The sequence below is a fragment of the Stegastes partitus genome, unplaced genomic scaffold, assembly GCF_000690725.1.
Source record: "Stegastes partitus isolate 25-593 unplaced genomic scaffold, Stegastes_partitus-1.0.2 Scaffold1749, whole genome shotgun sequence".
Classification (NCBI taxonomy): domain Eukaryota; kingdom Metazoa; phylum Chordata; class Actinopteri; family Pomacentridae; genus Stegastes; species Stegastes partitus.
This window is the reverse complement of record NW_007579480.1, coordinates 127,078-141,986: the sequence shown is the minus strand read 5'-3', so window position 1 is coordinate 141,986 and position 14,909 is coordinate 127,078. Positions and strand designations below refer to the sequence as shown.

At 43.6% G+C, this 14,909-nt stretch overlaps 1 protein-coding gene across 3 annotated transcripts in view; it reads right to left on the bottom strand.

The window, feature by feature from the left end:
• Positions 1–325: 325 nt before the first annotated feature.
• The window catches only part of cgnl1 (cingulin-like 1), a 28,185-nt gene continuing 13,601 nt past the window's right edge, over positions 326–14,909 (bottom strand). For 2 of the 3 annotated variants that reach the window (XM_008302024.1, XM_008302025.1), the window contains exons 9-18: positions 8,342–8,548; positions 8,142–8,246; positions 7,906–8,058; positions 7,251–7,421; positions 4,602–4,763; positions 4,349–4,438; positions 1,492–1,575; positions 1,158–1,282; positions 779–887; positions 326–647 (exon numbers count right to left, since the gene is read on the bottom strand). In XM_008302024.1, coding sequence (XP_008300246.1) covers positions 480–647; positions 779–887; positions 1,158–1,282; positions 1,492–1,575; positions 4,349–4,438; positions 4,602–4,763; positions 7,251–7,421; positions 7,906–8,058; positions 8,142–8,246; positions 8,342–8,548 — 1,374 coding nt within the window. In that variant the 3' untranslated portion in view covers positions 326–479. The remainder of the gene's footprint in view (positions 648–778; positions 888–1,157; positions 1,283–1,491; positions 1,576–4,348; positions 4,439–4,601; positions 4,764–7,250; positions 7,422–7,905; positions 8,059–8,141; positions 8,247–8,341; positions 8,549–14,909) is intronic. The other variant, XM_008302026.1, reaches the window with a different exon arrangement.

Below are 14,909 nucleotides of genomic sequence, written 5' to 3'. Positions count from 1 at the left end.
AAAGTTTTTAAAAAGGAAAACTGAAGATGGAAGTGATGCCACCTCCTCCTCATAGGTGAAATCTGTGTGCAAGTACAACCCCGACTTTATGAAGTTTGGTTTTGTGAACGGAGGCAGCGAGGCAGAGCCAAGTGTGTTGTGTTTGGGTTAACGCAAGCCAACGAAGCACCGAAGCCTTCAAAGCCACGGCGGCATCTAGAAACCAAACATCCAAAACTAGTTGGGAAGCCGGTGGATTTTTTCAGGAGAAAAGAAAATGGTCTCCAACTCTCATATCATTTATTTTACAAGGTTTTAGCTTGTTAAAGTGGACTTGATTTAGTTGTTGAATCCAAATCAAACCAAGACTCGGATCAACTGAAATGAACGTGTTCATATTTAAATGGGCCCTGAGCCACTTTGTTCTGGGAAACTTGGGCCTCGGGGTCAAAAAGGTTGAGAACACCTGTTTTAAAGAGTCACCTGCTTGTTACGTGTGTTTACCTGATCTCGCTGCGCAGAGCTTTGAGCTGACTCTGGAGCTGCTCGTTGGACTCCTGTTGCTCGTCCAGGTCTCTCTGCAGCTTCTTCTTGCCGTGCTCCAGTCGGTCGATCTCCTCTTCAGCTTCATCCATCTGCCTCTTCAAGGCTTTGAGGCGCAGATTCAGCTGCGAGAAGACACACCAGCGCCGGGGTTAAACGAGTTCAACGAGGGCCGACACGCACACGTCCGTTATTCATACAATTAACGGTCTGAGTCAAACGACTGTACGTGTGGATGTGAGTGTGTGTTACATACTTGGTCCTTTTGATCTTGCATTGAATGATGTTCTTCTTCAACTTGCATCATCATCTCTTTAACCTTTCTCTCCAGCCTGCGGTTCGCCAGCTGCAGGTTGGCCCGCTCCCTGAAACATAATTCATCATCACACGTAAGATATAGCAAATAATTCTGACACGTTATACCTCAAAGAATTAGGAGCTGCTCAGATTTTTTTGCTCGGTTTGATTACTTAAGAGTCCCCTTGCTGCTATAAAAGCTCCAACTCTGTATCCCAAATCCATCAGTGTCCAAGTAGAAACCCTCTGCCATCCCCAACCCAATCAAACTCTCTACTTTTCAGTCAGCCTCCCTCCTCCATCACCTTAGCACAGCACCCTCTTCTCATTAGTCTCACCTTTCCTCCCCCTCCAGCCTCTCCTCCAGCTCCTGTATGCGATCCTCCAGCTGGGAGACCAGCCCCTCTTTGCTGGACTTCTGGGAACCCTCTAGATGACCCACTCTGTTCTTCAGATCTTTATTCTAGAGAGGGCGGAGGGGAGAGAGAGGGAAGTGATGAGGTGCTTCATAAATGTACGTTTATGCTGTAATCACATCTGGAGAATAATGAACTGAGAATGGATACATAAAAATGAGAGTGATGAAAAGATGAATGAAATGAGTGTGTGTGCTTGGAGTGTGTGGCGTAGCGCTGTGTGTCGCTGGTATCCTCCAGACAGGAGAGTGTGTACCTGTCTCTCCAGAGCCATCTTGTCACACTCCAGGTCCTGTCTGCTAGCCCTCTCCTGCAGGAGTTCATTCCTCATCTGCTCCACCTGTCAAGCCGAGTCCAGACACTGTCACCGCTACAGTCCCACACAGTCTGACAACAATTATAATCGGATGCCGCCCGAGTCTCGCTCGCAACAGAAACCGCCGCGGCGGCGCTCTGTGAGTCAAAATGCTAAACAATAGAAGGGTTCATGCTGGAAGAGCCCGAGTTAATTGGTGAGCTGGATTTTCTTGCTTGACTGCATTCAGACTTTTGTTATGATCGTCATGTCGGCTCTCAGCGGCAGCAGCAGGTTGCGACACACAAAAAAAAACAAAGGAAGAAAGAATCGATGACAGTAGTTTCTATAAAGAATATGTAGCTGTTGCGAGTATACAAATGATTAGTGTTTAACACAGGTGCAGGTGTGTGAAACATTAATACAAAGCTACCACGAGCAGCCGGTTAGCTTAGCTTAGCAAAAAGTGGAAACAGCTGCATCCAGAGGCATAAATAACCAACTACCTCTAAGATGTAATACCGCTTTGAAAATGTAATAATGACTCGTTGTGGCTGTATGTATTTAGAGGCATAGAGATGCTGGAAGCACGTTTTTTGATGCATCCTGTCTCTATGGTGAGTGGAGTCTGACTGATACTAGATGTTTGGGGCCGATACTGATTTTAGGGAGTAAGTTATTGATATATCAGTGAATATTTTGCATGCATATGTTGGAGTTATATTAACTTTCCAGTGATGTATATAACAAACTAGTTAACTTAGCGTGAAGCTTTACTTTACAGCAGCTCCATGTGCAGCAGACAGCGCTGAGAAGACTGTAAAGTTGTGATGACACCATTTCTAAATCACCCAAAGCCTCTTTTTCTGCATTATGTTCTGTAAAAATACAGCGTGATATACTGTCTGATATACGGTACCAGTTTATCTGCGACAGGCCGAGACCAGCTGATAAAACCGTCCAGCTGATGCATCAGTCAGGCCCCGACGCTGAGATAAGATAACTGTCTGATAGCTTTGAAGATAGCAGTTGTGAGAGTGGTATAGATCATCTCAACTAACTCCCAGGAACAAAGCCAACTCTATTTCCCAAAATGTCAAACTATTCCTTTAATACCGGCGCTATCACACATCAGCTCACTGCACAGCGGATCAACCGAGCGGCCCGACTGTTGGGTGATGGCCTGGTTCAAAAGAAAGAGAGAATGAAAACTAATCGATACAGCGGTGATGGTTCTTTCTCAGTGAGAGGAGCTTAGAATTGGTGATATTTTATGCCAATTAGTGGGTGACAGTGGGCTGCTCTGATGAACGATGGCCCCTATAACTGGTACACCCAGCACAGTGCTTGAGGGAGCTGAATCAGCAGACTGGAACATACAGCGAAACTAATCTGCTTTGTGAGAGACGGCAGGAGAGGAGAGGGGAGATTACTCTCATTTAGACAGGAGAGGAGCACCTGGTGCCAGGAGAGACGCAGGTGTTCTTCCTGCTGCCTCTGCTGCAGCCCCACCAACCCTCCACCCCATAGCCATACATCCCCCTTCATCCACACACACACACACACCAGCATGCATGCGTGTGCACACTCACAAACACACACACACACACACACCACTTGCACTCAACCTACTCCACTCTTGCCGCACAAAGCTCGGGTGTTGCCTTGACAACCGACCTCAGCCTCATGCTGAACCAATGCCACTTTGTCACAATGCCACTCTTTTCTCTCTGCCAGGAATTTTTTAAAAGGGAAACCATTTAAGGCGATTTAAATACTCGACTCAACCGCACTAAGGTTCTCTTGATGTCGCTACACACTTTATTTGAAATTTTGGTCACAACTATTGAGTCGGTGTCAGTTTCAGACCGAGAGGAGTTTGTAGCGAAGCCAAATTCTGCGAGCCCGTCTTTGGATCTCACAGTCATCTGAGATTAAAGAGCTGCACAAGAAACTCCCAGCACTGAGCTATATATGCTACACAAGACATTAGCATAAAACTATACGGGGTTACAAGAAAGCACTTCAAAAACTCCAGAGCCACCATCCTCCCTCTGATTAGTGAGATCTCTCCCATGAACAAACAACACTTCTAAAAGCGCATGCACTTTATCTAAATCTTACTTCACAGTGCCTCCGTCAGCAGCTTTATCACGGAGGAAGGAAAAACTGGAGCATTTCCTAGCTAGAGGATATAAAAACTGACCTGAAGCACAAGAATTAGATTTGTTCTCTCGCTGAAGTTACTGAGTGTAATTTCCAAGTGAACTCCGCAACCTGAAAACTTGAGACATTTGGCAGCTTGCATATTTTGGCTCAGGCGGTGCATTAAGAAGGCTCTTTTGTGACTGATGCATGAAAATTGGATCGACGCTCTCGGACCGTGCTGGCAAGCCGCCAACCTGAATGATTATGCAAGATCATCTTACAAAGCAATAACCTGTCCACTTCATTTAAACCACAAATAAACCAAGAATTTGGGAGTGTGGATATTACACACAAAGACGAAGCGACGGACTGCTGAGAGTGCACACGTGCTCTGGTACAACCTGCACAAGAACCAAATGCATTCATCCTGTCAGGGCACATCTGAGACCTGAAACTGTTACATGGGGGTCACGTGTTCATTTAATTTAGAGATTAGTGGTTGCAGTCGTGATGTTAGAGGTGGAAGACAAAGCAACAGGAGATCTGGATATCATTTACAGACTGAGATGGAACAGACACGTCTGTGTGAACATGGACAGCAGGTCACTGACACAGGTGAGCACTGATAATGAGAATGTGTTGAGGGTGTGTGTGTGTGTGTGTGTTGTACCTGCTCTCGTCCTCGGTCTATCCTGTCCATCAGCTGGTCTCCGCTCTGACGCTCCTCATCGAGGTTCAACTCCAGCTGAGCAATCCTGTCCTGTGAAATGAAGCCGTACAGGCAGTCAGTGGCGCCATCTCTGCTCTCTGTAAAAATCTGGCTTACTTCCTGACTAGTGTGGTCTTTTCAGAAGTGTCTTTTGACATTACACAGTCTGCACAAAGCATTCATCAGCGGAGCTTTACTTGGCATCATTACGCACCTCCATGAGCCTGACGTGTCGGGATTTGTCCTCTTTAGCGTTGGCGTTCGTCTCAGCCTCCGCTTCCAGATCGTGGACCTTTTTCTCCAGAGTCTTTTCCTTGAGCTCGGCCTCGTCTCGTTCCCTCTGACACTGCCGCAGGTCTTCCTCCCGGTGTGACAACTACAAACATAATTTATTCGTTTACTTTAACACCTGAAAAACATACATCATCAATTATTTGTATACATACTTAGTCCACATCTCTTTACAGAAAATGTTTCCTCTCTGGTTCCTGAACATGCAAACCGGTCTCGTACGGGTTCAGTGTCTCATTAAAGGACCCTCAGCAGGTTATAAATACTTCTCCACTAAGTGCGGATTAACCCGAGCCCTCCTGTTGAAAGTTCGTCTCCTTGTTCAATATGTCACCTCGATTCTTATCAAGCATTACTGCTGTGGCGATGACCAACAATTTAGTTGGTGCTTAGCGGAAATATTATAGAGTTCCCCTGAGTGACTAATGAATCCAGCACAGCCAGTGTTTCCCTCAGCAGCAGAGCCCCCCCCCACAGCTGGAAAACTGCCCCCACTGCTTAATGCTAAAACAATGGAGATTCATCATCTGCCCCCATTTCTCACCCACAACAAATATTTGGCCATTAGCGCACAATTGCTACATATTTCATCATGTAAATATTTAGGACTCAATTTAAGGCACGGCATTGTAATAAGTGTAATTGGATAATCGGGCATCCTCTCCCAGGACATGAATAGCTAAAAGCAAGTTTGGAAATTATTGTCTTAATGAATTTATGCATTAGACGTGGGAAGTGAAAAATCCCTTTTATGCAGCCTTCATGGTTGATTCTCTCTTTTAAAAAAAAAGAGATTTAAATCTGTGAGATGCTGAAAGGAGAAGCAGAGGGATGTAGCCTAAACTTGTAACTTCAGTGATGATCTGCCAAGTTCACATGGGTGGAGACTGACAGGACGTTCAAGAGCAGCTGGAAAAGTGGATTCACTGGATGGGTCCAGAGCAATCGGTTTCTCAGGAGAGGCGGAGGAGGAGGAGGATGTGAATCAGCCAGCACAGCTTTCACAACAATGATATCACAACACTGACATCCCCCTCTTCCTGTGAGCCAGCTGGACAAAGCTACATCGGCGTGGATACGGACGGCAAAAAGGAGGAAGAACCTGGACACTGACCTCATCCTGACATCTGAACTTATCACATGACATGAAAGCACACATCAGAAACATCCACATCAGCAAATCAGCAACCTGAGTGACAGCATGCAAAATGAAGTCTGCAGCTAATAACTACAGTTTCCAGAGAGTAGTGCCTCCCACAGACGGGATGGTCAGTGTTCTTTTTTTTCCTTTTGCAAAGAAGCCTGTTAGGCGAACCATCCCAGCACAGGCTGCCTCTGTTAAAAGGTACCCAGCGGAGCTTTCATTATAAACAGACACGGCTTTGTTTACACGGTTACACTTTTAGTACACTTTGTATCCTTAAGGTCTAACAAACACGTTTAATTTATTTCCTACCTCGTAAAACATCAGCAACCCCTTCTTTTTATGTTTGTGAAATCTGCACCGTCTACATCGCCTTGTTTACAGTCATCCTCTTCTCCTTCCTTTATTGGCACATTAGCTTTAATAACTTTTGCCTCCCTGTGCAGTCAAGAGTTATGAGCATCGCTTCTCCCTCTGTGCACACAACAAAGGGACTGGCTGCTGTTCTTATCTGTCTGCTTTTTACGTAGCCTCCTCAAATCTCTGAACGTATAAATTCATATAAACAGAGAGTTCATACTTTTTCAAAAGCTTTGGAAAACAGCAATAAATAAAAACTGACACTGCAGCATTTTAATCAGTCGTATCATACACAGACTGAGAAAGCTGCAGATGGATGCGAACACAGGGAGAAACCAGAGATGTTTTATGTACCGTTGCCTGCATTACTCCCTTGATGCTCTGCTCTGTTTCTATACAACATTATATCTTACATTGTCTTTTTTTTGCTTACACTTGGCTGCAAAAGCGTTTCTGTGTGGTCACCATAAAGACAATGTCAACAACTCCACCTCCTTAAATAAATGTTTGATATAAAACAACACGAGTCGCCGTCATTCTAACATGAATTATTCACGTTCATCTATTCCTGCTTTCAACAAAAACATTCTCCACATTCCAAAGTGCTGACAAGGACAAACTGCTCGACTGAGAGCTATGCAGAGGGGTCACACATCAAGTTTTACTATTAATGCATCAAGGGGGGTTACAATGGAAAGCACCACATTTCTCTTTTAATCCAAACACTGAGCAGAAACATTCATTTGAATAAAGAGCAGAGGTTTTCTCTGACTTGACTCGGCTAAATTCCTTCACTTTAATACTCTGCTACGGGTTTGAAAGGGCAGCAGGGAGCAGAAATACCAAAGCGATGACATCGCTCTCCAAAGGGAGAGAAAGATGTTGGTGGAGGGGTTCAAACTGGTCGAGTCAGAACAATGGCTCATCGTCTGCTGTTCTGCATGGGAGGGCTCAGTTGGCCTGACTAATGATGGCCTCCATCTGACCACTCTCTGCCTGAAAGCTGTGTCAGCGTCCAAGTCGCTTCTCTGAACACCCATTAGATGACGCTGCCACAGTTCACGTTACCTCTTCTTGCAGGGTTTTGGTCGTCAGCAGGTACTTCTCCAGCTCCTGCCCTCGCTCCTTCAGAAGCTTCTGCAGCTCCGTCAGCTCTCGACGGTTCTTCTCCTTGTAAATGTCGATCTGCTCTTGCAGCTCCAGAGTAGACGACTGCGACGCCTCCACAATATCATTCATCTGCAGGTCCGGTGAGACAGAAAGACGAAGCAAAAGAATGATATGATAACAATGTGGCTCAGAAACAGGTTTGGTTTGATAGTATTTTATCAAATCTAAATGCTGCATCAACTTTTAAATCCGTTTAAAGTACATATTTTAATCTGAAATCTTCCTTTCATTATTTGATGGAGGTTCTTCAGTCTAGCTTTCTGAGTTGTTCAGTTTTAGAGATGAAGCTGAAAAATGCTTTCTGTTCTGTAACCAAATTTTCATCTGAAGCACCTCAATTGGTCAAACACTCGGTTTTATTGGAGAGTTTCATATTCAAGAACTACAACTCTTTGCTTAACAAAGAAGATGTTTGGCCACAGATGTATGATTAACGATTGAATGCACTTTGCCAACTTGGAAACGGACCCAAACTTGAAGACAGCCATGTGAGATAAGCTCTATTAATGTGCTTATTACTGGAATGGATGTTGATGCGTTCAAGTACACTCGCCTCCCTCTGAAGTTTCTCCACTGTACGGTCCAGCAGCCTCCTCTCATCCTCTATGTCATTCTTCATGTTCTTGAACTGCTCCTTCTGGGTCTTCTCCTCCTGTAACCTTTCCTCCAGCTCCTTGTGTTCAATGCTCAGTTTGGTCAAGTTCCTCTGTAAAAGCAGACAGAGTTAAAGGTGTCGGGCCGCGTGGTCGTTTCTCTACATGCGGCGTAGAGCGGTGCTGCTAATCTCACCTGCACGTCCTCCAGCCGGATGGTCAACGCTCGGTTGGCACGTGACATCTCCTCTTCTTGCTCCTTTATTTCAGCCAACGACTCTTCCAGTTGCTTTTTCTCTCTCTGTAAAGTGGACATTTGGACACATAACACTTTAATATAGAGTAATAAGCATCAGTCTGTGACTAACTCCCTCTTTATGCATCTCGGCTCCTCACCTCCAGTCGGCCAGCTCTATCCCCAAGCCTGCTCTCCTGCAGCTTGGCCTCATCGATGATTCGGTTGAGTTTGGCCACTTCATTTTCCAGCTCCTGCGCCCTCCTGCGCAGACGCTCGGCTTCTTGAGTCAGCCGTCCAGCTTGGCCCTCCGCTGCGCCCTTGGCTGCCTCCACTTCAGCCTTCTCCCGGACCACGACTGCGCCGCTCTGCAGATCAGAACAAGACACGAGGCTCCAGTTCAAAGGAAGCAGGAGTGTGTGACACTCAGCAGAGTGTGGAACAATGATGCATGATGGAACATTTGAGACGATCTCAAACGCCTCGTATAACAAAAGCTATTTGTAGAGCTCCGATTCTCACTGGACCTCTGACGCTGCAGACAACAACGCCTTCCTGTGATTCTCTCACACTTCGTAATAAACCACAATTGAAGGCAACTAAATCTGAGCTTTCATTAGCGTCTGTTGATTGACATCAAGGCAGACCTGCTAGTCTCATGTGCTACTGTGACCACGACCTATTCTGAAATATTTAGATATTATTACAGGTTGTTATACGGCATTAGTCTGCACCTGTGGCAGGTCAGTGGCAGAGTCAATGAACAGTTCTGTGAATTCTCCCAAATTTATGAATGCAAAGTCTGCCCTAACTCTGACCTTTCAGGGTCGAGTGCTGCACGGGAGAGAAACAACAGGAGACGGACGGAAATGCACTTCTGAGAGACAAACACAAGAATCGCACGACTCACGAGAACAGGTTTCAGTAGCTATGACAGCCCTCGGCTTAATTACGCCGTCAGAGGGCAACAGGTTGCAGAGGGTTCCTTGGAAACGTGATTTTTGCGGCATGAAGGTGGAATGTTAGGAAACTGGTTTGACAGTTTATCTCAGCACACTGAGGTATGCACGCGTGGATGGACCTGGTGCACTGTGGATGCAGAACAACAGAGAAACTCTGCAGAACCTATAGTTACTGTTTCACTGTGTGGCAGCTGAAACAGGTGAAATATTAAATCAAACAAATGCAGAAGCTGTTGAAATGTGTCAAAGGGTTTATAAAGTTCACTGTGACTCTCTGCACAGGCAGGTTACTCATTGCTCTGCATCACATACGTTGCTGGTATCTCAGTATGACACTACATGTGTGTGTGTGTGTGTGTTCAGCATACACACCCTTGTGCCTTGACAACAGACGGAGTTGTAACCCAGCTGGTGACACACTCATGAAACGTAGTACCAAAACAAAACAATCAGTGGAACTACAAACTGGTTTTCTGTAATAACCGCGACCACAAACAATTTATGCTAAATAACATCGTAAGCATCAGTAAGAGGAAAAATGTTCTTTGGATGCCAATTAAACAGGAGGAACTGGCAGGTCCTTCTAAAAAACATGACAAGGAACTTTGAGGGTTAAGGTTTTGTAGGTTACAGCTTATTCGACAAATGTAGAACTGAATTTCTGCTGGAGTCTTAAGTGTACAGCCTGTCATCCCCCATGTCCTTTAGTGACTAATGTAAAAGGCACTCGTTGGTCAGCTTTTCTTGTCGTCACTGAACAGAGGCGCCGCCTGTGCTAGAACGGTGACAGGAGCCTCCCTGCTTCAGTGCTGGCAGGCCAGTCGGACCTGTTTCTCCGGTCACCTCAGAGCCGCCCTCATCAACGCCTCACTGGGTCATTTAGTTTGGTTAAAGGAGCGAGGAGGCCCGGCTAGACTCAGCACTGACATAATATTGTTTAACGATCCTGATCAGACAAATAAACAAAAATTAACAATAGGTGACAATGTAGAAAAAAATGTATGCTGTAGTTCAAGTCGTCAGCCTTGGAGTGTGGCCTCCAGAAGTGTCCTCAAGTTGAATCAACATCTCGTTGGTCGGGGTGCTGCCTTCATATCAAACTCTGTTATAGTTTTGATGATCTGATGTCATGTTATGTTGCAGCAGCTTCTTCATGCTGCTTTGAAAACTCACATTAAAATGTTGATCTCTTCTATCTATATGCCGCCAACTGGTATTCAAGGTGAAATAATCAAAATCTGTATCAGCGGTTCTCAAACTTTTTGCCCCACGACCCCCAAGATAACATAAGTTTGTGTTCGTGATGCCCCAGTTTGAATTCTTAATATACAACGAGTAATAACTGTGTTGTTTGTGCATCAATGCGTTAAAAATGAATGTGTTAATTCCACAGATTAATATCTTCAAATTAACATATGAATTTTCTTTTGAATGAATTGAATTTTTTTTTTTAAACAAACAAGAGGGAAAAAAAATACAAAAAAAAAAATTAAATAATTTTAAAAAGAGCAAAAAAAGAATAATAATATTGCTTAATCAACTCATAATATTAACAAGTTCAAAAAAGGAGTAGGAAGAAGTATACACTTTTAATTTTGACAGCCCTAATACTAATTTATTTTTATAAATGATGGCTTTATTTTATTTATGTTATTTTGTTCTACAATGATCTGGTGACCCCCTGAAATTATCTTGGGACCCTCATTGGGGTCCTGACCCCCAGTTTGAGAACCACTGATCTCTATCAGGTGTCACTTTCTAGGACATATGTATTCATATTTCCACATTCTGTAATAACAGTGGTTGTGTTCAGTGTGAAAGATAAAAACAAACAAACAAACAAAAATAACTTGTTGTGCAGGATGTGGGGCTAAACTCAGCTTCCCCGACAACAGTCCAGCATTCGTAGTTTGTGTCAGGATTGTGTCTGCGCTCCATTTGAACAACATGCTGAACACAACACGACGAGCCCCAACACTTGTGTGTCTGTCCCACTTCCCACACTGGGTCACATGTGTTCAAAACATGAGCGAAGCCACCCAGCCAGAAAGAAAGAGGCCCTGCTGCTGTCCGTGAGAAGCAGCCGGATTAGGCTCAGTGCTGTGAGCCCCGTTTTCATTAAGATTTTTCCTTTTTTGCATTAATGCGAGTACATCAGTACCTCAAACTGTTTCAGCGACTGCTATGAAATAACGTGTTTATTCTGCTTCTGAAAAAAAGGGAGACGTGGAAATTTCTTAGAACGCTTCACTAACTTCATTCACTGCTACAAAAAGTTAATAATTCTCTAAATGTATTAAAGCCTTATTAAAGTTTACCTAACAATCACTGAAGGATTAGCACTAACAAAACACAGATTTATCAGCGATTAGACAATCATTTGTTTATTTGTCTATTCAATGCAATCCTCTATTTATGTGCAACCTTGACAAAAAGACCAACAACATGAGCCGGCCTCAGTGCATTAGGACAACATTACAGAAGAATGCATGTTGATAGCACACTGCTCCAGCTTTGTTTCCCCTCTACTCTAACCTCAAAGTTTGACTCGGGTCCTCGTGTGTGCTCAAAGTGTTTGTCTAAAGTTGCACATTAACTAACTTTGTTCAGGCTTTGAAGTGCGGCATGAATGCTGAAGTCAAGTGCATGATCTGAGTCGTGTGCTGAGGTGAAATCTTGGCTCTCTCGTTTATTCCCATCGAATGCAGGAACTGCAACAAACCTGCATTTAAAATCCACAAAAATAGCACAATGTCGTTCCTTTTCCTTCCTTCATTCTGTATTTCTGAGTAACTTCTGTAAATGTAAGCCTGCTGTCACCATCAGGTAACAGATTCAAACTCAAAAACACAGTAAACATTATTATCTTCATGTTATATAAACGTCTGACCTACATGCGACCGAGTTCAAATGCAGCTCTGAGAGATCCACAGCACAGCGCAGCATGTTGGAATATGGTTCTAAAAAGCTAGTAACTCCATGTTCAGCACTGCCAGTTGCTAACATTTCATCATTTCTCTCCCCTCCCCATCCAGTGTTATTTCTTTTTTAAGACAAACATGTTGGAGGTATTTTTTCCACCATCCGGCCTTTCTACAAAAACACGTCCACACAATGGTGCACAAAATTACATGCAGTGCAGAGGTTGTGATGGTTTTTTCTCCACTTACGGCACCTTTCAAATGATCATTTATTAAAGCTACATAATCTGTATAACATGCGAAACACTTTGGAGCCCATCGCAACCTTAATTCAAACCTCAGATTTGAACTTAAACCATAAACTCCACCACCGACCTCCACAGAAATGACGACTGATTCATCAACGCAGGAATGTCTCTGCACCACCACCACAAGCACCTACACACTCAAACATTCAGGGGCCTCTCTGCTGTGAAGACGAGCAGACCGGCGTCATCACCGAAACCTTTTTGTTTCTCTGTTGTTAGTCGACTTCTCAGAACAACATGTCAGCACCTTTTGCCTTCAGAGCTTCCGTCTAAACAAGGAGTTTTTCAAATACACTAATACATGCATGGAAAGCTACAACACGCTTTGTAGCTCTTCAATCATCTGTTCGTACACAAAGCAACACAATGTGAGTGTCTTACATGCTTTTTGTGTTTACTGGCCTGCTACCTGTTTACTCGCTGGATGGCGGGAGGAAGAAAGAAGCCACCGATCCTGTTTTTGCATTCCACTTTTGACAACTGAAGCGTAGTCTTGTGTCAGTGAAGAATGCCTCCGACAGACGGAGGCTGCAATTCCACACTCGACTTAAAACTGTTGAAGGTCATTCAGACCACAGGTCCGAATTTCCTGTATCAGATTATCTGAATTCTACCCTCATATCAGGAAATATAAAAACTTCTTTGGCAGTGCAGAAGCCTTAATTTGCTTTGCCAGTACCAAGTATGTGTTACAAATACATACAACAGGTTCTCTCATTTAAAAAAAAGGCAGCGAGACCTGAGGTTGTGTGAAACAGAAGGCCTGTCATGGACTGAAAGGGAGTATTGAAGTAGAAATTAAAACGTGACAGCTGAGAAGCATTGGCATCCCTTTGGTCAAAGGAGTAATCAAATCTTGTCTTGTCCTCAGAGAAATGGAAACAGAAAGCAGCTTTTAAAAGAGTCTCTGTGCGACGCCAAACTTCACATTTGCAGGGCTATAATGGAATTAGAGAGATCAGGGGAGCTGTGACCGAACACATTCTCTGAGAGACGCTGGTGTGTCTCATTTGATAATAATAATTAAGAGTGAATTATCCTAAATCCTCCCGTTGACTTGTCCTACCTGTTGACAACACACACTGTGTTTGCTGCTACCTGCAGCCACGGCTGCAATCGTCACATGAACAGATGTAAGAATACTTTAATGTTTCAGCCTTCATCGCAGCACACCAAGCTTGTGCTATTCATCAACAAAAAAAAAAGGGTAAACATGTAATACCAAATCTGAAATACCTTGGACTGGAAGCTCATGTCACAGTGGGGTCTTGGAAACAGTTTTATTTGCTGTCTGTCAGACACATTTAGACTATAAGAAAAATCCATCTAAGTCAGCGCAGTTACATCTACCAGCACATTATTGGTCGGTCTCATGTCCCCAACTTTTCTTGACATCAAGAAAAAAATAATTGATCTGACCGACAGTCTTCTATTTCTGCAAAATTTTTAAGCAGAGATCTGTGAAATCATTCATTTCTACAGTGGATCAAGCAACGTTACGCTACCAGACAAACCACTCCTTAACAATAATTACACAGATTACACAGACTTATTGAATTTCAGAATGATAGTTGAGAGTGGCTCAAACTAAATTACAAGCCTCACAGTGGCAATTAAATGAAGCATCACCAGATTGGCCAAAATATGAACCAGTTTCCAGGGTAAAGAAGTTCAGGTTTGACTGAACCTAAAATACAAATCCCACACTGCAGTTCAACAGCGTCAACGTAGAGATCTCCACCAACACAGCGATGAAATCCAAAACAGATTTTGTCTTTTTTTTCTATGATCAGACAAAAAACAAATAGAAATGTGAAGCAGGGCTGAACAAGTCATTGATTCTTAATCAAAATTTGAAATGATGCAATGAGCAAATCATAAACACTGTAATTTAGGATATATTCTGCAGCACAAGGTTTTAAACTGTCCTGTGGAGAGTTAAACAGATTCCTGTCCTCTGCTGTTGGGTGACTGTGATGCTTTCAAAGGTGTCGTGAGAACGCTCCATCTACACAGTAAATACTGAACTGAAGCTTGACTTTAAAATATTATACCACAAATCAAATCTCCACAAATATTTGTCAAAGAATCCCAATTAGATATTTTTCCCAGATTTCTTAATGTCAACCATGTGAAGAATAAACAAGCGTCGACTACTTCAGAGGAAAACAAACAGACCACCTCTGAACGCGCCACAACCAATGTGAACTCCTGGATCTTAACCACTCGTTTTAACAGGAGACGTGTGTTTAACTTGATTCCTGCGAGTTGTTTTTGGAAATTAGGTTCCCACCACATTCGGGCTCACAGGCAATGAAGCAAAGAAACAATAAATACAAAAAATCCAAGCCACTGCCGGGTTTCACACAAGCCTGACCCTCAAGTGGCCGCGCAGCGTTTTTCTAAACGCTTTCCGACAGAACTGCCGGATATTTAGTTCCTGTTTTTAAGAATGCTTAAAGTCATCAGTCTATAAAGTTATCAGCACAGCTATTTGAAGACCTAGAAGAAGTAATATTGCAACAAGGATAAACTGCT